This window comes from Carcharodon carcharias, chromosome 25 (assembly GCF_017639515.1).
Source record: "Carcharodon carcharias isolate sCarCar2 chromosome 25, sCarCar2.pri, whole genome shotgun sequence".
NCBI lineage: Eukaryota > Metazoa > Chordata > Chondrichthyes > Lamniformes > Lamnidae > Carcharodon > Carcharodon carcharias.
In genome coordinates this window covers 16,623,512-16,645,380 of record NC_054491.1, presented here as the reverse complement: position 1 = coordinate 16,645,380, position 21,869 = coordinate 16,623,512, and the positions used below count along the sequence as shown (strand labels likewise).

The 21,869-nt window shown below is 43.2% G+C and overlaps 1 protein-coding gene across 2 annotated transcripts in view; it reads right to left on the bottom strand.

Annotated features, from left to right (window-relative positions):
* Positions 1 to 21,869, bottom strand: part of c2cd2l (c2cd2 like) — a 124,403-nt gene that overhangs the window by 39,816 nt on the left and 62,718 nt on the right. For both annotated transcript variants that reach the window (XM_041174563.1, XM_041174564.1), the window contains exons 2-5: positions 11,573 to 11,668; positions 7,428 to 7,547; positions 1,770 to 1,877; positions 554 to 664 (exon numbers count right to left, since the gene is read on the bottom strand). In XM_041174563.1, the coding sequence (XP_041030497.1) occupies positions 554 to 664; positions 1,770 to 1,877; positions 7,428 to 7,547; positions 11,573 to 11,668 (435 nt within the window). The remainder of the gene's footprint in view (positions 1 to 553; positions 665 to 1,769; positions 1,878 to 7,427; positions 7,548 to 11,572; positions 11,669 to 21,869) is intronic.

The window sequence follows — 21,869 nt, the reverse complement described above, 5'->3', positions numbered from 1 at the left end:
TCCTAAATGGTTGACCCCTTATCTTGAGGCTGTGACCCCCTCAGCATCCACCCTGTCAAGCTCCTTAAGAGCTTTATTTGCTTCAACTAGATCATTCCTCCAAACTCCAGGCAATATAGGCCTAGTCTACTCAATCTCTCCTCACAAGACAATCCCCTCATCCCAGGAACCAGCCTGCTGAACTTTTGTGGCACCTTCTTTTTATTGGGATTTACTAGGGACATGAATGGGGATTCGAAAGAAAGCAGTCGTGCATCGAGTTCTTATTGAACACTTCTCTCGACATTCAATATTAACAGCACTCAGTGTCAGGTGTGGGGTATAAGAGACAGCAAGTGCAATTCTACTTGTTGCCTAGCCCCACCTATGCCCAAATTCACCCCGGGAAGCTCTAAAAAAACCTTTGGTTAGTAACCAAGAAGCCTTCACTTCTTGAATTCTCGAGAGGAGGTAAACAACTCAAAAGTGCATATACTTTTTTGGGGAGGCAGGAGTGAGGGGAATGTGTGTTGTCAGAGGTAGGACAGGTATAAGTAACAAAGGTACCACTTACTGTGTTTGCTACGTGTGCCTTGAGATTGACCAACATGGCTGGACTGGTGCTGACTATTGTATCCTCAATCAGCTCTTTAATGGTGGAAACATCTGCTTTCCCCTCATTCCCCTGTCCAGGCAAAATTATAAGAGGTGAACAAACTTTGAATTTCTTTTTCGGTGTAGTGGTGGGGAATGGACCTACTTTATAACGGGCAGAATACAATACACGAACACTTGCATACAGTACATCCTCTAACATAGCACAACTTTCATGCTGCATGCATCGCTGTGCTACCACACTTTAGATTTTGTAGCCCATCAGTTTGGGGGAAGCTGCTGAGCAAGAGTCCAATCCCAATTCGACAAGGAAAAGCACACGACATATGGACACCCCATAATAATATACAGACTTCCACCCAGTACTCAGGCCTGCAGATAGGCAAAATCTTTGTGGATGTCGGATGCTCCCCCACCATGACACTGTCCACCTTAAAATATATGGTTACCAGTGCCGGTAGAGTAACGCCAATCAGAACATCAAGGCTAAGATGTCGCTGCCCCAAGTATAAAAAGCCTTGGGACAGTTTGTACATGAACATCATTATATAAACACAAGATGCTGCTGTTCTTAATGGGTGCTTTCATTGTTATGGATCCAGATGACAGACAAATGTGCACCAACCACCATTATACCCATGGATTGCTAGTGTAAAATTGCTTATCTGCTAATGGGGCAAGTTGTGTCTCACTGTATTTCCATTCCCTTTTCTTACAAAGGGAGGGCCCACGAGCCCTTAGTCGGGTTATGGAGCGGGAGGGGTGGTCTAATTCAATGATTCAGCAAAGTCTAGTCCATCTCCAATATATGCAGCACAACTTATGCTGTCATTTGCAATGATATCCCTGTAACGCATTCCTCACTATGACCTCTCTTCGTTAAAAACACTCAGCCTGCAACACATCTTTCATTGGTATCTATACCTCACGCTAACATTCCATTATTCATTGTGTATTTGGGAGCAGATTTTCAACATTGTCATCAACAAGACACGGCCACATCGCTTGTTTATGATTGTGCTGGTCCAGGAGAGGACAATAGTGGGTAAATTCAACTTCTAGGCTCAGTCTATAATTCACCCAGGCAGAACCCATCCCCTAGTCACTTGTTATCACTTGATGAAATCAAATAAAATACCCAAAATAACGAAAAAGTACTTTGTTCATTCTCTTACCCTTCTTTGTAGTTTGGAGGTGACTGTGAGGGACAGAGCAGGAGGTTCCTTAAATGACCAAGTGACCAGCAGGCCCTCAGCTTCTGTTTCTTCCAAACAAATCTCCATCTGCAGAACAAAAAAAAAACAGCTAACAAAGCAACATAAAAACACAAGAAATAGGAGCAGGAGCCTGTCGAGCATGCTCCACCCTTCAATACGATAATGGCTGATCGTGGGCTTCAACTCCATTTCCCTGCCCGTGCCCATATCCCTTGATTCCCTGAGACCCCCAGACTCTGTCTATCCGAGCCTTAAATGCATTCAATAATGGAGCACCCACAATCCTCTGGAAGAGAATTCCAAAGATTCACAACCCTTTGAGTGAAGTACTTACCCCTCATCTCGGTCCTAAACGATTGGCCCCTTATTCTGGGACTGTGCCCCTGTGTTTTAGATTCCCTGACCTGGGGAAATAATCACTCAGTGTCTACCATATCAAGCCCCTTCAGAATCTTGTACATTTCAATAAGGTCATCTCTCATTCTCCTAAATCCAGGGAAAACAGCCAGAGGTCAGTCACATCAAACACACACCCCTCCTGGAAGTTGCACGGAGACTGGTAATGGAATTATTTTGCTCGAATTGTGTTCCTCTAGATGGCCCTGTAGCATAGCACATCCATAGACTAATGTGTGCTGTGTTATGCAATAGCATGACATAGGCCCGCATACACCACTGTTACTTCAGTGAAGTCTTAATCGGGCATCAGCAGAAGGCATTAAGCTGAGGCTCCACTGATTAACGGCAGGGTAAAGTTCCATGGCGATTGACACCTTCCAGTATCTCATCTAAGTGACCATTCTTTATATTTGAATCTAAAGATGGAAACATAGAAAACTCAACATTGGGCAAAACCATAAGTCTGCCTTGTTGATATCCCAGCTGTGGATTCAGATAATGTGTAACCCTTCAAGATAACTGTCCAATTAAACCCTGCAAAAATCTAATTGCCCCTACTTTCCTGCTTAAATTTACACACCTGTCCCCAACATTTTGCTGTCTCATATCCTCCTATACTTTGTTCTCCATTCCTCTCATCCTTGCAGTTGTTCATCTCTGCACCTTTATCAGATCAGGGGCATCCCCCCTCCACCACCTTCCCCCCGCCCCACCTCACTGTAACGCAAATCCCAGAACTGCACACAATACTCCAGATGATGGACGCTCTATCCAGCCCCTAGAGGTACATCTCACCAAGCTGTCGATAATACCATTACTGCCAATTTAGTGAGTTAGTTTTCAATGAGACTAAAAAGCTTTATTAAAATCATGTTTTTTTTTAAAGATAACTGGGTTTGCTGACAATGAGGCATTGCAGCGGAATCTGATGCTGTCTGTAGTTAACATTCACACACGCACCTTCCAACAACAGTCACTGGGTAGCAGTTAGCAGCAGGATTTTTTCCCCTTTTGTTAGCTCAATGACATTGAAGCCAGTGGCAATGGTGCAACAGCATTGCTGCCCTAGCTGACGTTAGGACGTGCTGAGCATTGAACCCAGAATCTTCTGGGCTGCGATTCATTATTCAATGCACCACAAAGGGGCAAAGATAGCAGGGCCCTCTTTTGGGGTTGCCAACTGTGATTCAATGTATTCCTGAAGGTTTCATCACATGAATTTCCCCCATGGTCCGATCATTCATCAGCCAACACATCCATCCTTGTGATGCACTGCCTTCCGACACCAACTGGAGAGCAAAAATCCTCATTCCCCAACTGGATGATGCTTAACTGTCAGCCAAAACTGTCGACCTGTTTTCTCCGCATTTTCAATATTTTTATGTCAAGTAAAGTGAAATGTTCAACAAAAATAAATATTTTTTAATGTGCATGTGATTTTTTTTTCCCCAAGGGTTACACAGAGCTGTGTCCTGGAGATTGATCTTCAATCCCTGGAGACTCCAGGCAAAACCTGGAGGGTTGGCAACCCTACCCACTGTCCCCTTTCATCCATCAATCATGGCATTCTATACAATGGGTGTTTTCTCTAGAATCAATAATTCCTTGTAGATAGTAAGTAATAAATGGAAAGAGTAATAGCAGTTATCCTAAATTCCATCCTCGTATTAGATTCATTTTATAAATAACATTGAATAACCAGATGGCAATTTGACAGGGTAAATGCCAGCAAAAAGCACTCTGGTTTTGATTAATGGCCTTGCAATTTAGCACAGACTCCTCTTCATCACTATAAGTTAATGATCTCCAGTCATCAGTTGAGTGGCTCAAGGGTGTAGTGCAAGGAAAATGTCAGATCTATTACTTTTGAGTCTGCACAATCATCCTTGCAACAACTTCCCTCTTCACATTAACAGGCAGCTTTTGGTGGCCATTAAACCTCCCGTTATTAATTCATCTTCAAAGCTTCTGCTAAGTGCGCCTTTATTGCTGATTAACATAATATTGATTGAGCTCTATTTCTTGATGTGAGCTCTGCTTGTCTGCCTTGAGCTGGCAGGCAGGTGGCGCCATATTTCACTGTAGTATTATTCTCTGCTATTCTTTGTGTCTCTATTCAATTAAATGTGCCTCGTTAATGAAGGGTGGTGGAATAAAATGGAGAACTGGCTGTGTTCCCTGCGTTGAACAATCAGCTCACTGGCTTCATGAGTGAGCAGAGAGAAAAAGAAGCAGCAGTCTCTTTTCATGTCCAATTCCTGTATGACATGCACTGATTGTTTCACCCTAATCACATTAATAATCTCTGTACGGCTCTGGATCTATCTAAACAAATTGATTCTTGGGAAGAGAGGGCTGTCCCAAGGACAGATTGAATAGAAGGGGCCTATATTCTCTGAGGTGTAGAAGAATGAGTGGTGATCTCATTGAAACAAGTAAAATTATCAGAGAGATTGATAGGGTACATGCAGGAGGTTGGGCTCTCTGAACGGAGTCTAGAACTAACAGCCATAATCTCAGAATTAGAGATCAGCCATTTGGGACAGAGGTGTGGAGAAATTTCTTCACTGAGTGTTGTGAATCTTTGGAATTATCAGAGCGCTGTGGATAAACAGTCGCTTGTTAGTACAGAACTTGAGTATCGCTGAAAAAAAGACGTTGTTGAAGCTTTTCAACAGGACTACTCACCAGAATACAAAATGTAAAGGGAACAACAATTTATACTTCATGAGAAACAACGTTGATTGGCTGGCAAGTGTACTCCGGCTGGTAGAGGTGTTGCCATGGAGAATGCACCAGTTTACTGATGACTGACAGTTAACTGCCAAGCTTTGTTTAAATTCAAACCAGGCAGGTTGACTCTGATTGGTCAAAGCATTGCCCTGAGGGATGAACCAGAGAATGGCTGTCACCTATTTTGTTTAGTTGAAACAAGCGCAATGTGTGTATGTGTTCTTTCTGTCTGCAAAGAACAGGGCTCCATGTGTTTCAATTAAACAAAATACTTGACAGCCATTCTCTGGCTCATTCATCAGGGTTGCTGTTCTTTGCAGATAGAATTAACATGTACACACATTGTATGCGTTCTTTCTGTCTGCAAAGAACAGGGCTCCATGTGTTTCAATTAAACAAAATAGATGACAGCCATACTCTGGTTCATTTCCCAAGGCAATGCCTTAACCAGAGTCAACCTGCCTAGTTTGAATTTAAACAAAGCTTGGCAGTTAACTGTCAGTCATCAGTAAACTGGTGCACTCTCCATGGCAACGCCTCTACCAGCCAGAGTCCACTTGCCAATGAATCTTCTCATGAAGTATAAATGGTTATTCCCTTTACATCTGGTATTGTTGCGAATTGTCCTGATGAATACAGCGCAAAAGCTTTGACAACATGTGTCTTTTTCATCAATTCTCAAAAGCTTTGGATATTCAGTTATTGAGTATATTCAAGTCTGAGATCAACAGACTTTTGGACACCAAGGGAATCAAGCGATCTGGGGATCGAGCAGGATAGTGGAATGGAAGGAGATGGTCAGTCCTGGTCTTATTAAGCAGTGGAGCAGAGTCAATGAGCCATCTGGCCTACTCCTGCTCCTATTTCTTTTGTTCTTAGACAAGGCTGGGTACGGCCCAGACCATGTCAAAAGGACAGTAAGATTTTGGACACGGATGAAAGAGAATTCCTGGCACAAGTCAGGCTGTAGCTATGTGGGCAGTGAACGATCAGCCATTGCTCATGATCTGGAAAACTTTTGAGCGCTAAGATTTACAGGCACAACCTTCCTCAGAATACTTGTGATAGGAACATTAAAGACAGGGTTAGGCTATTCAGGCACTCTAGCCTGCTCTACCATTCAATTAGACCATGCTGATCTACACCTACTCTATTTTCCTTCCTTTGTTCCACATTCCTTCAATAACCTCACCTGACAAAAAAATTATTAATCTTAACCTTGAAAGCTCTAATTAACACCCAGCGTCCACACTTTGATGGAGAGTGCCAAATTTTGACCAGCCCTTCGTTTGAAAGAGCGTGTTTCTTGGTTTTGCTCCTGATTGGCTTAGCTCTAATTTTAGGTTGAGAGGAAATTGTTCTCCATATCTACCCAATCAAATTGTTTTAAATACACTTATACCACCTCAAACAAGGGAATACAAGTCAAATTTATGCAGTCTGCCTTCATTATTTAACCCTCTCAGACCCGGTATTAATCTGGTGGACCTGTTCTGCCCTTTTCTGAGGCCAATATATCCATCCTGAGGTGCCCAGAACAAAGAGCCAGTCTCCAGACAGGGCCTGAGCAAGACCCTTCCTCACATTTGTGTTCCATTAGCCTCCTCGATTGCTTTTTGTAACCGTTTACTGATTTTTAAATGATTCAAAAGTATAGTTGTCAAAAAATAATTGTTAACAATTAGAGCACTTGTACTCCAGACTGTAGCTGCAATCGCTCCCGCTCTGCAAACTAACAATAATATCCACTAGGATAATGATGAAGCCAGGCAGTCTGAGATAAAAGATCGGAAGAAACCATAAAATACAACTCTTCAAAAGGTCTTGTGACTTTTATAAACACTGGCACCCGTCCAAATGCAAACATGTTTTTCAGCTTAACCATCATAGAAACAGGAGGAGGCCATTCAGCCCATCCAGCTTGTTCTGCCATCAAATGAGATCATGGCTGATCCGCAAACCATATCGTTTAACACCTTTGTTAACAAAAATCAATCAATCTCAATGTACAACTGCTTTGTGGAAGAGAGTTGAAAGCTTCCAGCGTCCTTTGTGTGTAGATGTTTCCTAATTTCATCCTGAAAAGCATGGCTCTAATTTTTAGATCATGCGCCCTAGTCTTAAATTCACCAACCAGTGGAAAGAGGTTTTCTCCATCTACCTTATCTCTTTCCCCTTAATATCTTGAAGGCCTCAATCAAATTACCCCATTACCTTCGAAATTCCAGTGAATATAACCCTAGTTAGTGGAAACTCTCCTTGTAATTTAACCCTTGGGAGCCTAGTAAATGTATGCTTCACTTTCTCCAAGGTTTTTATATCCTTCTTAAGGTTTTGGTATCCAGAACTGCTCACAGTAATATCAAAGTGCCATAGAGGTTTCTGTCAAATGTTTTCACAATTAACAAGAACGCCAATCATTTATCATTCACCTATGTTAACAATGATAAATCATTTATTGCAACAACATGGTGCACTGAATACCTGCGCCTTAAGTGGAGCCAAGGTCACCTGGTAAGAATCCATGGAAACGGCAGCTGGAGACTGCTGGGTAACAGACACAGGGAACTGAATTGCATCTACCACCAACTGGCAGCAAAGAACCTACAGCAAACAGACAAACAATTAACAATCAAGCTTTTTTTAAAAAATGAGAGATTTCACTTCCCATCGCCCTTTTTCTGAACACTCTTCTGTTCACAATTTTATAACTTTTAGGGGAGGCGATGGTGATGTAATGATATTGTCACTGGACTAGTAATCCAGAGACCCAGGGTAATGCTCTGGGGACCCGAGTTTGAGTCCACAGCAAATGGTGGAATTTGAATTCAAGGAAATCTGCCATCCTTACCTGGTCTGGCCTACATGTGACTCCAGACCCAAAGCTATGTGGTTGGCTCTTAAATGCCTCTGAACAAGGCCAATTAGGGATGGGCAATAAAAGCTGGCCTGGCCCGGGATGCCCACATCGTAAAAAAATTCCAACCCTTTTTTTAAACTTAGAGCAACGTTGGCATGAGGAGGAGCTTGGGAGGACCAGTCAAACCAGTATAGAGAAAAAAAAAGAAAAGCTTGCATTTATATAGCACTTTTCTTCACCAGCAGATGTCTCAAAGCTCTTTACAGCCAATGAAGCGCTTTGGAGGTGTATTCACTGTCGTAACATAGGAAACATGGCAGCTAATTTGTGCACAGCAAGTTCCCCCAAACAGCAATGTGATAACAATCAGATTATCTGTTTTAGTGAAATTGATTATTGGCCAGGGCGCCGGGAATAACTCCCTGCTTCCATAGGATCATTTACTTCCGCTTCAGGGGGCAGACGGGGCCTCAGTTTAACGTCTCGTCTGAAAGCCAGCAGCTCCAACAGTGCTGCACCCTCTCAGCTCTGCACTGGACTGTCAACTAGGTTTTTGTGCTCAAGTCTTGGAATGGGACTTAAAACCTGGAACTTTTTGACTCAAGAGGTGACAGTGCTACCACCCAAGTCACAGCTGACACAACCTTGAATATGGAAGATGTAGCCTAATGGACATTGATTGATGTCCGGCAGCATCGGCGGAGAAGAAAAGAGTTGACGTTTCGAGTCCTCATGACCCTTTGACAGAACTTGAGTTCGAGTCCAAGAAAGAGTTGAAATCATATTTCAACTCTTTCTTGGACTCGAACTCAAGTTCTGTCGAAGGGTCATGAGGACTCGAAACGTCACCTCTTTTCTTCTCCGCCGATGCTGCCAGACCTGCTGAGTTTTTCCAGGTAATTCTGTTTTTGTTTTGGATTTCCAGCATCCGCAGTTTTTTTGTTTTTGTTTTTATATTGATTGATGTCCCCTTGTTTCATTGCTTCAGGTCAGTTTGATTGCGTAATCTGGAGATGTTCCCATAACAATCGCTATCTTACAATCCTGCAAACAACTAGTCTGTGCTAGATTGTGCTTGCAAGGTTGAAGATGATGTTTTGCCCAAGGAGAATTACCAAACACTGCTGTATATAACACTGTAAACTTCATATGAGGAGGATCATAGGACCATCTGCTCATATGGGAAGTGAACAGAGACATGGTGCATTCATGACAGAGATCGATAGATTTTTGGACACTGACAGAATCAAGTGATATGGGGATAAGACAGGAAAATGGAGTTGAGGTAGAAGGTCAGCCATGATCTTCCTGAACAGGAGACATCTTGAAGCATAGTGTGGCCTTTCCCTGCTTCTTTTTTAAAGTAATCTTATGTTATGACTAGTTGTGCTTAAGTTCTAACTTTCGTGTGGTTCAGCGCTTAATGTATTCTTTCTGATTCATTTCAATGTTCTTTGGACAGAAAGTAGAGGTGAAAAGTATTAGTGCGAATTTAATGAGGTGTTGAACATGGGGGGCAGAATTTTAAGGCCCCGTTTCGATGAGGACAGGGCTGTAAAATGCGCCGAGCCCATTATAATTCCCATTGACGACAGCGGGAACGTAAAATCCCACTGCTGTAAAATTCTGCCCAGAGTGCACACAAAATGGCTTATTCAATTCTTGACACTGTAGCCTTTGGCCTTGAGAGGTCATTTCACTTGATAAAGAGTTATGAAGTCCACACCAAATTGTGAAGTTCCACTTGTCCCTTTCGAACATCGGATTGGAGCTGTGATATTCGGAATATGAAGGACAATGATCAGGCATCATATTCTAGATGCAGGGCAATTCCACGCCCATCTCCATCCCCATTCTGTGCATTGGTACAATGATACAAGTTAGAGCCTCTCTCCCACTCTTCAGGTATCATGCCCTGAAAGGTCATTGGTGACCATGGACTTCTGTGATTGGTCCAGGATTATGCTCAGCAAGGTCCTGCAGTGGTTTGCGTGGCCTCCTGCAGTATGGCTGACCAGGAAATTCTCCTGCTCTTACCACTTGCCATCAGGCGTATTGAAAGGATTTACAGGCTGATAATCAACCTGTTTGCCATGTCATGAATGAACCTTCCGTGACCAACGAATCCTGGTGGGGATTTGAACCCAGAGCTTCTAGCCCGGAGGTAGGGACATTACCCACTGCACCACAGGTTAGAGTGCCAATCCATAAACACCTAGCTAGTTTGCCGTAAAATGTTTTATACTGAACATCTGAGGATTAAAATTGATCAAAATTTTTTTAACATTCTAATCCTGTCGAATGTGCTGCTACAATACACCATTTTTTGGGTTGGAATTTGGCAGTTTACTATGCGATGCCATGGCATACAAGGTGATGGGATTAGTGCTGATAAACGGGATCAGAATAGATTAGGTACTTGTTTGACAGGTACAGACTCAATGGGCCGAAGGGCCTTTTTCTGTGCTGTAGACCTCATGACTCATGACTCTTGACCTTGCTCAAATCTTTCTGTGCGCGTCCAGAGTATGAGCACCCATGGAAAAACCATGCCCAATCCTGATCTTCTTCCCCCACCTACCACTCCATGTCTGCATGTTTCAATCCCACTCACTGGGTAGCAATCAGGGGTGGGAACCCAAGCTGATTTGATTCTCTCATAGAACTAATCATCGGGGAGGATTTCTCCCTCCTCAGTCAGGCCTGGTGGGTGGCCTGGGGGGGGGGAGGCGGCAGCACAACAGTCCGCCGCCCACGATCAGGCCCCAGCCGCGATTTCATGCTGGCTGGCCAATCGCACGCTGAAACACTCAGCGCTGCCTGGGGTCGGGGGGGCGGAGAGGAAGGCGAGTGCAGAAGTCAGCGCAGAGCTGCCCCAGGGAGCTGAAGAATTTTCACATGAAAAATAAAGGTCTTTTAAAAAAGGGAAAATGTCCCCTCATGTGACACTGTCACTGATGACGTCGGGACGCTTGCCTGATGTCATCGCGCGCTATTTCACGCTCGCGTGTATTGGGTGCGCACCCGCACGCCGAGGTGAATGTTCAGCCTATAGTGTCCTTACAGCTGCTCAGGCTAAGCTGAAGTAACTCAACATTGAAGATCAAGCTTGGATGTCTCTTGGCCTACCTGGGCCTATTTCCACATTCAGCAGTACACCTAGCAAGTCAACAATAGAGGCAACTCCTTCAATTCATTGCTATAGTGAATGCACCACCCTCAAACAAAGTAGCATCTCTTTAGCTATCAGCAGTTGCACTTTCACCTCAGAATCAGAAAGTTGTGGTTTCAAGTCTCTCTCTTCACAGATTTGAATACAAAAATCAATCTTGGTGCAGTGCCAAGGGAGTGGCTGCACCATCTTTCAAAAGAGACCTTAAAAGCAGCCCTGTCTGGCCTCTTAGGTGGACATGGTGCTATTTTGAAGAAGAGCAGGGGAGTTCGCCTCTGAGAACTGGCCAAAACTTATTCCTCAACCAACATCATTAAAAGCATCATTACCACTTTGCTGTTTATGGGAACTTGATGTGTGCAAATAGCTGCTGTGTCTCCTACATTTCACCTGTGGCTGCACTGCAAATTGTCTGCAGAAGGTTTAGGGACATCCTGGGATTGTATTGTAAAAGTCTTTCTTTACCTTTACCAGTTACTATTGTACTGCAGAGGGCGAGGCTTTTTTTGGGCCTAATCCCGAAGGCTAGTCTGCCCTTTCCTCTCTGTTAAGGCCAACGCCCAGAAGACTGACATCTTGTTCCATACATTAACCTACCATGCTCTGTTCTGATTGATCCATACAAGCCACTTGACTGATACATGCCATTGATGGTAGCTGGGGACCTTCTTCAAAGCTGATCTGTACAGAGCTCTGGAACAAACAGAAACAGTGAGTAAATGAAGTGTGCAAACCACCAATCACAGACCACGGATTCACAGGGCTTGGCCAACATTTAAATGTTAAAACATTTGATTAAAAAAACTGAAGAAAATCCTGACAAAGGAATATCTTCCAATCTCATGATTGCTTGAAAACTTCCTTCTGTTCAGTCATGTCAGCCATGGCTCAGTTGGTAGCACTCTTGCCTCTAAGTCACAAGGTTTTGGGTTGGAGTCCCACTCCAGGACTCGAGTACAAAAATCAAGGCTGACACTCCAGCGCAGTACTGAGGGAGCGCTGCATTGTCAGAGGTACAGTATTTTAAAAGCGAAGTTAAACAGAGGCCCCATCTGCTGAAGTGATAGAGAATGTGTTCCCATTTACAGAATTTCCCCATATATGAAGTAATAAAGCTCCGCTGACAATGCGTTGCGATATGAAGAGAGAAGTCCCTTGGGTGCAACAATTAGCTGTCAAATATTTAATTCTCCTGCAATTTGCCCTCTTTTTATTATAACCATTGAACATCAGCATAATTCTTTAAAATGTGAATCATTTTGAGATGTTTCATTTTTATATTCATTTATGGAATGTGGGCATCGCTGGCTAGGCCAGCTTATATTGCACGTTCCTAATTGTCCTGACAGATGTGATAATAATTTTTAATTTATCTAGCACTTCTTCTTGCCTGTTAAATGCAAGAGGGGGTAGAATGATGCGACTGGACGAGCACTAAGAAGCCAACTCTGTAAATTGTGGAATTAATTCAATTGGTCTAGTAATTTGTAAAGACAATCATGAAAGCTTTTGTACAAACCCAACAGTGTTCATTAAAGTTGTTTAGAACAACCCATGCCCTTTCTGACTCTCAATGACCACAAGGCAACTAGGGATGTCAGTGTTCTGTGCACAATTTTGTTTATGTTATTTATAAGTTTATAAAAAGCCCCCTGGAATTTCACCCTAAAGTCATTGAGTACTGGCAAGCTACTTGTGCAGCTAACAAAGGCCAGACTGATTGGTGATGTAGTGGTAATGTCACTAATCCTGACGCCCAGGTAAATGCTCTGGGGATTTAGGTTCAAATCACACCATGGCAGCTAGTGGAATTTAAGTTCAGTTAATAATCTGGAATTCAAAAGCTAACCTCAGTAATGGTGGCCATTAAACCATGGTTGATTGTCATAAAAACCCATCTGGTTCACAAGGAAATCTGATGTCCTTACAAGGTCTGGCCTACATGTGACTCTGGAACTACAGATATGTGGTTGACCCATAACTGCCCTCAAAATGGTGTGGCAAGCCACTCAGTTCAAGGGCAATTAGGGATGGGAAACAAATGCTGGCCTTGCCAGCAATGCTCAAATCCCATAAAGAATGAAGAAAAAAAATTACCCCTTTAAATACTTACAATCAAATCCACTAGAGAGAAAAAAAGCCTCTTACTGACTGATGAGGTCCAATTACCATAGGTTAACCAGCTGTTTTTGAGCACTGTTATCATTTTCAAACACTAATGTGTTCATTGCTCCACCAAACTAATGTTGTAGCTCCAGTGGAAAAAGACTACAGTTTATGGTGAAGTGTGAAAGATTGTGAAGTGCGTCTTTAGGATAGGTTGGGATATTAGAAGAATCTGAATGTAATTAGCTGTATGACAAATTGGTTATTCTCTTTTTGTACAACAAATGCACCTCGGTAAAGCAAATGGAACAGGAGATGTTTCTGCCCATATTGGAGAGTTACTCCTCATTTCTATAGAGTTTCCAACCCTCTGGGATTGGCCTGGAGTCTCCAGGGATTGAAGATCAATCTTCAGGACACTGCTGTGTGCAACCCTGGGGAAAAATCATCGGGACATCAAAAAAAATCATTTTCGTTTAAATTTTCCTTGAACATTTCTCTTTACCAGATATAAAAATATTGCAAATGGAGGGGGGGAGAAGGCAGTTTGGCTGACAGTCAAGCATCATCCAATTGGGTCTTTTTGCTTTCCATTCGTGATGAAAGTGCAGACATGATGGGCTGGATGGCCTCTTTCTGCGTCGTAACATTTCTATGGTTCTGGGAAGGCAGTGTGTCACAAGGATGGATGTGTTGGCCGATTAATGGCTGGAGCATTCAGGAATACATGAATCATAGTCGTCAACCCTGTATCCACAAAAGCCTTGTTCTACTAGCTTGGCTGAAATGTAAAGCTCTCTTCATATTAAAAAAAAATTCAATATATTAATAGTATGCTATTTTCGCATTTTAAAATGAGGTTAAATGAGTCATGCTCTTGTATCATATCCATGCAGGAGTTAGTTGCATGAATGGAAATTTTTTGTGTTTTTCATTTGAAATGGCACAGGAAGCAATGACAACTCATGCTGCCACTCTGAAATAGAGAACTGACTACAACTGAAAATATAATCTAGCTGCGTTTATTAAAAAGGATAAGACAGGGCTGGCTTGTTTTGTGGACCCACAGTCTCAACAAAAATGGGAGTGCAGGAACGGTTGCCAACTCTGGTCTGACCCATTCCTGGAGGTTTCATCATATGAGCGCTCGCCCAATCAAAAGCTAGTTCCATTGCACAATCGTCAATATTTTCACGTCCATTAGAAACGAGACTTCAAAGCAAATGTAAAAGGCACAATTGTTTATAATGCCTCCTACGAATTTTCTCCTGGATTGCTCACGGGGGTTTATGCTTACATTTCTGGAGACTCCAGGGCGATCCTGGAGCGTTGGCAGCCCTATGTGTAGGCTCGGTTCCTCACATAGGCCTCTGCTCTTGTTCTCAGCTATAGCAGTGACAGGAGCTGAATGGGGACCAGGCAATACTCCACACAGCGGTGGCAAGAGTCAGCGGTTGAAAACTTGCATGCTCCTTCCGACAGCCATCTTAGCGATGCCCTTGATGGACGCTGGGAGTCGGTGATCTGTCATTCCCTTCGTTGTCATGGTGAATTGCCCCTTGCAGACTGGACTGGAATGGGGGCATGACAATGGTTGGATTTTTACCATAAATTACAAACTCACTCCCAGAAAACTGCTCGCTTCTTTTCTTTTTTTTAAAAAGATGGTGACAAAATTCTGAATTGTGTCAACTCTTAGACTCCAATCCTCACCATGTTGAGCTAAGGTTTCCAACACTGGTGAGGGGCATTCTTGGGAGGTTTCCTCATCCATCACCAACAGCCCTGCCCACTCAAACAGCCTACTTGCTTCCCTCCCACCCCCACCCCCTTCCCTCACCATGACTAATTTCCAATATTTCTACAATTAATAAACAAAGGTGCTCAAAGAATAGGAAAAAGTGGGTAATTTATTTTGATGTCCCAATGCTTTTCCCCTCAGGTTTTTCTCAAAGTCGTGTTCAGAAGATTAATCTTCAATTCTGGAGACTCTGGGACAATCCTGGAGGGTTGGCAATCCCACTGTTGTGCTGACCTAGAGTTCTGTGCATTGAGCTCCACTGGCAAAACCTTCATCCGCCTGAAATGCTAATCTGGAAACTCTCAAAGGCCCTCAAATCCACATGGGAGATCTAGAGGACAACATAGATGAGACATTAGAGGAACACAGATATCTTGGGAGGGTTGTGGGGCTGCAAGAGAGTACAGAGGTAGGGAGGGGTGAGGCCATGGTGGAACTTGAAAACAAGGATGAGAATCTTAAAATCAAGATGTTGCTTGACTGGGAGCCAATGTAGGTCAGTGAGCACAGGACATTAAAATAGACCTGTGGCAACTACACATTAATCTTAAATCAACATGTGGTCAAATTCCAAGTGGTAACAGAATGTGCTGCTCCCTCAACCTATTGTGCCACAGGGCAGCAGGATGCAGTTAAGTGTTTTAAGGAAAGCACAAAATTCCTGTAAACATTACACATAATACGCTTTGCATGAGAGAGGCATAGAGACCCTACATATATTGAATAACATGCTATGGTATGGCATTTGTCTATGGCAGGGGTGTAATGACCTCTGGAATTCCGGGACTCAAAGCCCAGTCCATCCTGTTCAAGTTTTTGCCCTTCTCCAGGGGCCTGGAGTTTTGTGAAGAGCTGCTAAATCCTAAATTGGAATACTGAGATCTGTTAGGGTCAAGAGCCTGAGATATCCATTGCTTAGCATGAACAAAGACCACAAAGGCAAAATTTTGGACAGCCTATCTCAGCTGTGTAATACAGGACAATGTACATCAACAAACAGCTGAGAATGTGATAGTTCCAAAAAAAAAAGTCACATGATATTTACATGGAGACAGAAATCAAACTCTGTGTGGGCAGTTCCGAGACACGAAGTTTTGTCACTAAAATGTCACCTCACTTGTCACTAGCAGCCTGTCACCACTTGGAAGTTCACCGCATGTTGGTCTATTTTAATATCCTGTCCACTTTGAGTTGCATTGACTCCCCGTCAAGCTATGTCTTAATTTTAAGATTCTCATCCTTGTCTTCAAGTCCCTCCATAGCCTCACCCCTCCCCATCGCTCTGATCTCCTCCAGCCTCACAACCCTCCGAGAAACCTGTGTTCCTCTAATTCTGGCCTCTTGCGCATTCCCATTCCTAATTGTTCCATATTGGTGGCTGTGCCTTCAGTTGCCTATGCCCCACGCTCTGGAATACCCTCCCTATGCCTCTCCCTCCTCTACCTCGCTTTCCTCCTTTGAGACACTCCTTAAATCTACCTCTTTGACCAGGTTTTTGGTCAGCTGACTTAACATCCCCTTATGTGTCTTGGAGTCATATTCTGTTTTATAATGCTCCTGTGAAGTACCTGTTACATTAAAGGTGCTATATAAGACTTATTAGACCAGCCAGGAGATATGCTGAACTTGCTAACCAAATAAATGAACTTTAACCTTGTGTGGTGAAAGGAATCTGCACTGCAAAATTGAAAATAATATTCATATTCTGAGAGCTATCCTTTAAAAATGAAAATTTAAGTCAGTTGTCCACTTGGATGAACCACGGGGCATTATATCAGAGTTATGTCAATGCAATGGATTTTTGCAGGTCTAGATGCATTTGATAGATGAGAGCAAGGGCAGTGATTAGGAATTAATACAGTGAATTTGTTTCCACCAGTTCCAGACTATCAGGTACAAATTTGGCCACTGATTTGTAATCTGTTTATTTAAGCAGCTTCCAATCGTTGGGCTTTCAGCAACTGTCTAGAATCATAGAATGGTTACAGCACAGAAAGAGGATTTTCAGCCTGTCGAGTCCGTGTTGGCTCTCTGGAAGAACAATTTAGGTAGTCCCACTTTTCTGTCCTTCCCCCATAGCCCTGCAAATTCTCTCTCTTCAGTGCTCACCCCATTCCCTTTTGAAAGCCACAATTGGATCCACCTCCATTACTCTGCATTCCAAGTTAGAACCACCCACCTTTAGTTCTTTTGCCAGTCATGTTAAACCCATGACCCCTGGCTCTCAGCCCTTCCAATGTGGTCAGTTTCTCCCTATCTATTCTGTCCATACTCCTAATGATTTTGAACACCTTTATCAAATCTCCTCTCAATCTTCTCTAAGGAGAACAACCCCAGATTCTCCAGTCTATCCATGCAAGTGATTGAAACAATGGGGGAATCCAGAAACAAAAGAATAGGGAACTGAGTGGAGCAATCTTTGACACTGGAATTCCACTGTCTAACCCAGCCAGATGAGGTAGGGTCGACTATGACCTTGTATGATAGCAAATCAACAACCTACTTCCACTGAATTTTGGTTATCAAACTCAGGAATCAAGTAAAATGGGTTAAAAATGGTCATAATTCATTTACATGATCACTCCAATTCAAAATTACCCCCTCATGGAGTGCGAGTCTCTCCTGAGTATCGGCCATAAAGGTCCTGTGTGAAGTAAATTTATCATTCTCGATTAGATTTGCCAAACCTCCAGGAATCAAAGATTTATCTCCAGGACACTACTTCAAGCAATCCTGGAGAAAATTATGCAGCCATTATAAAAAAAAAGAGATTTGCTTTATTTCTTATTTTCCTTTGAAGGCTTCTCTTTATTACTTACATATATCTTCAAGATGGGAAAGAAATTTGTTTGACTGACAGTCAAACATCATCCAATTGGATCGCGAGGAGCCTTCTCGCTTTCCAATCGGAAGGGAGAAGGCAGTGCCTGTGAGTGACCAAAGGCAGGAGTGTGGGGGCGGGGTCATGTGATGCAACCTCCCAGGCCACATTCAAGCAGGATTGGAAAGCAAATTCTCCATCCACTTCCCTCGAGTACCGGCCATGCTGGTCAGTTGTGTGTTGCAATCCCCAAAGACGTTGCTGTCATGTTGTGAGGGGAGTTGCACAAGGACTCCTGCATCGTGGTTTAGCAAATCAATTTAAAAAAAAAACACAAAACCACTCCAATTTCATTATGACTGACAGCTTTAATCAAAAAATTCCATCGGACTACTGATTGGGAAAGGAGAAACATGGAGCTGAATCCTTGTGCCAGTGATGACCTGGCTGCTTTATCTAGTTCTTATTTAAATTTTTTTAAGTTGCAGAAAGGGCACCTTCACATTGAAGCACCCTCTCATTACATACCCTTTCCTGCAGCCTGCTGCCTCTCTCAAGCTGGAAGGCCTCTGATTGGCCCTCCAGCTTCGAGAGCCTGCTTTCCATTTTGACAGGGAGCCTGTCTCCATGCCAATTAAGGGGGTGCCTCTGTACAACTCCCAAGTCTGTGACTGGTTCCCCCAGCCCACCATCACCCGACTCCACCCCTCCTCCACTGCCGGAGGTGGGTTTGGGGACTCAGACACAGTCCCGACTCCTACTTCCCACTGCCAAAGCGGGAATTCAGCCAATTCGCACAGTCGCAGTGCCGAGGGGGAGAGGAATGTTCTTCTGAGGTTGAAACTAAGGCAGGTTTGTTGGGATGGAATGGGAAATTTATCCTGCGTCTATTTGATCTCACCGTGCATCATGCTGACACTGAGTGGCTTGTGTGGAGAAATCGAGTGGTCCATCCACTGACCTTCATACCGGTGAACAGCATATCCATTTCCAAGTAAAAGATAGGAGCTGCCGGAACGAGCAGCTTTTCATATATTACATTGGCCTAACATTAAAAGATAGCTTATAAAATCAGGCTTGTCTTGTCACCTCAGGTATTCAAGAGATTTTGTGAAATCAATCTCCTATATTTATAATTTGGAGATATCATGAGCAAATATTGCCTCCCCCCCTAATGGTCAATCAGCTATCAGATTCCAGAGATCTTCAAACTCCCAGAAAATGGGGGAATCTAGGAACATTCCATGAGAGTATCTGGGTTTCTGGAACATTCTTCAGCCTTGGAATGTTAACTGCGAGAGCTGTATAAGGAGTCAGCTGTCAAAGGATTACAATAGGGCAGTTAATAATTAAAGAGCATTGCTCCTTTTAGATTTTGATTCAGTAGTATTGGTTTCAACTGTGCCTCACTCATTGAACATGTGAAAATAACACTGCCAGTGGGGTAAAGGCAGGTAAGAGTAATTTTATTTAATCCTAGGATTTTTGATCACCCATCTTAATGGCAAGCTGCCAAGTAACGCCATTGGGTTACAGAACATGACTGTACTTCCCACCCCAACCCCTAATTCTTGACTGAGGAGCATGAGGGGAATATTAGCTTAGTAAAGCATTTTCTTCGCAAAGACAAGGTGCTAATCCACAGGGAATAAATTCTTAAAGGAATAGTCTTAAAGGGTAGAGTTAACAGTAGATTTAATATCGGTGTTCAAAATCTTGAATAGTTTCAATAAAGTAAATAAGGACAAGTAGCAAAAGGTTGGTAACCTGTAGTAATTGTAAATTAAACCTTTCATACTGTTATGGGGATCATGTGACTGTACATGCGAATCAGCCCTAAATGCTGGTAATCTTAGGGGTGGAGATTTCTAGCCTTGGTCTTGGAACAGGCATGTCGCTTCATCAGGAGCTCTGTAAATAAAGTTTACTGTTTGTTACAAGAAACCTGTCTGGTACTCCAAGTTTATTACATAACCAGAGTACACAGATTAAAGAGCAATTTGCAAAAGATAAAGAGAATATCTTTTTTTTTTACACAGCGAGTGTTCTGGACTGCACTACCTGCAAAGCAGATTCAATAATAACTTTTAAAAGGGAATTAAATAAATCCTCTGGCTGGGAAATCTAAAACGCAGGGGCATAGTCCCAGGATAAGTAGCCTAAACTCATTTAGGACTGGATGAGGAGAAATTTCTTCACTCAAAGGGTTGTGAATCTTTAGAATTCTCTGCCCCAGAGATAGATGGATGCTCCATTCTTGAATATGTTTTGAGGCTGGGATGGACAGAGGCTCCGTCTCTCAGGGAATGAAGAGACATGGGGAGCAGGTGGGAAAGTGAAATTGAAGCTGAAGATTAGTCATGATCATATTGAATGACAGAGCAGGCTCAATGGGCTGTATGGTCTACTCCTGCTCCTATTTTGTACGTTAAGTTCTCAAATACTTGAATGAGAACAATTTGTTGGACTTTGAGAGATGAATTGGACAGCTCTTTGAAAGAGCCAGCCCTGGCATGATGGGCCGAATGCCCTCCTGCTGTTCTGTTTCATTCTACGATCCTATGATTCAATGATCTGACCCTTGACAGTTCTTCACATCTTCAAGTGCCAGTTCAGGTGGGCATAAAAGATCCCACAGTAGTTTTCGAAGAAGACAACAGAAGTCCCCAGGCTCCTGAACAACATTCCTCCCTCAAGCAACACCATCAAAAACAGAGGATCTGCTCACTCACTGTTTGTGCAACTTCTATGCACAAATTGGCTGCCCACTTTCCCTACATAATAGTGACTGCAATTCAGAACTAATCCCTTGGTTTAAAAAAACACATTGGTTCATGCTTAGGACATGATTTGATGCTATATAAATGCAGGTTCTTCCTTTAGAATTTCTCCAGTGTATTTTTATTTCCGTTAGCATTGCCAGTAGCATTCTGACATTCCGATGGAAGATGCTATCACTGCCAGACAGAACATGAGGAAATGTAGCATGTACCACAAGAACATTTCAGCATGTCAGATCTCCAGTTATGCAGTCTTATGGCCATTAGATAAAAGCAAAATACTGCAGATGTTGGAAACCTGAAATAAAACCAGAAAATGCTGGAAAATCTCAACTCAACATGTAGTATGTACCGCATGGTGAAGCAAGAGGTCTTTGACCTTCTCATTGTATGTGACCTCCTGACAAATACCGACACATTCCCAGTGACCCTCCTACAAATACTGACACACTCCCACTGACACTCCCCTACAAATACTGACATACTCCCAATGACCCTCCTACAAATACTGACACACTCCCACTGACACTCCCCTACAAATACTGACACACTCCCAATGACCCCCCTGCAAATACTGACACACTCCCACTGACACCCCCCTACAAATACTGACACACTCCCAATGACCCTCCTACAAATACTGACACACTCCCAGTGACACCCCCCTACAAATACTGACACACTCCCAATGACCCTCCTACAAATACTGACACACTCCCAATGACCCTCCTACAAATACTGACACACTCCCACTGACAACCCCCTACAAGTACTGACACACTCCCAATGACCCTCCTACAAATACTGACACACTCCCAATGGCCCTCCTACAAATACTGACACACTCCCACTGACAACCCCCTACAAGTACTGACACACTCCCAATGACCCTCCTACAAATACTGACACACTCCCAATGGCCCTCCTACAAATACTGACACACTCCCACTATCCACCCTACAAATACTGACATACTCCCAATGACCCTCCTACAAATACTGACACACTCCCACTGACACTCCCCTACAAATACTGACACACTCCCAATGACCCTCCTACAAATACTGACACACTCCCACTGACAACCCCCTACGAGTACTGACACACTCCCACTGACACTCCCCTACAAATACTGACACATTCCCACTGACACTCCCCTACAAATACTGACACACTTCCAATGACCCTCCTACAAATACTGACACACTCCCAATGACCCTCCTACAAATACTGACAAACTCCCACTGACACTCCCCTACAATACTGACACACTCCCAATGACACTTCCCTACAAATACTGACATACTCCCAATGACACTTCCCTACAAATATTGACACACTCCCAATGACCATCCTACAAATACTGACACACTCCCAATGACCCTC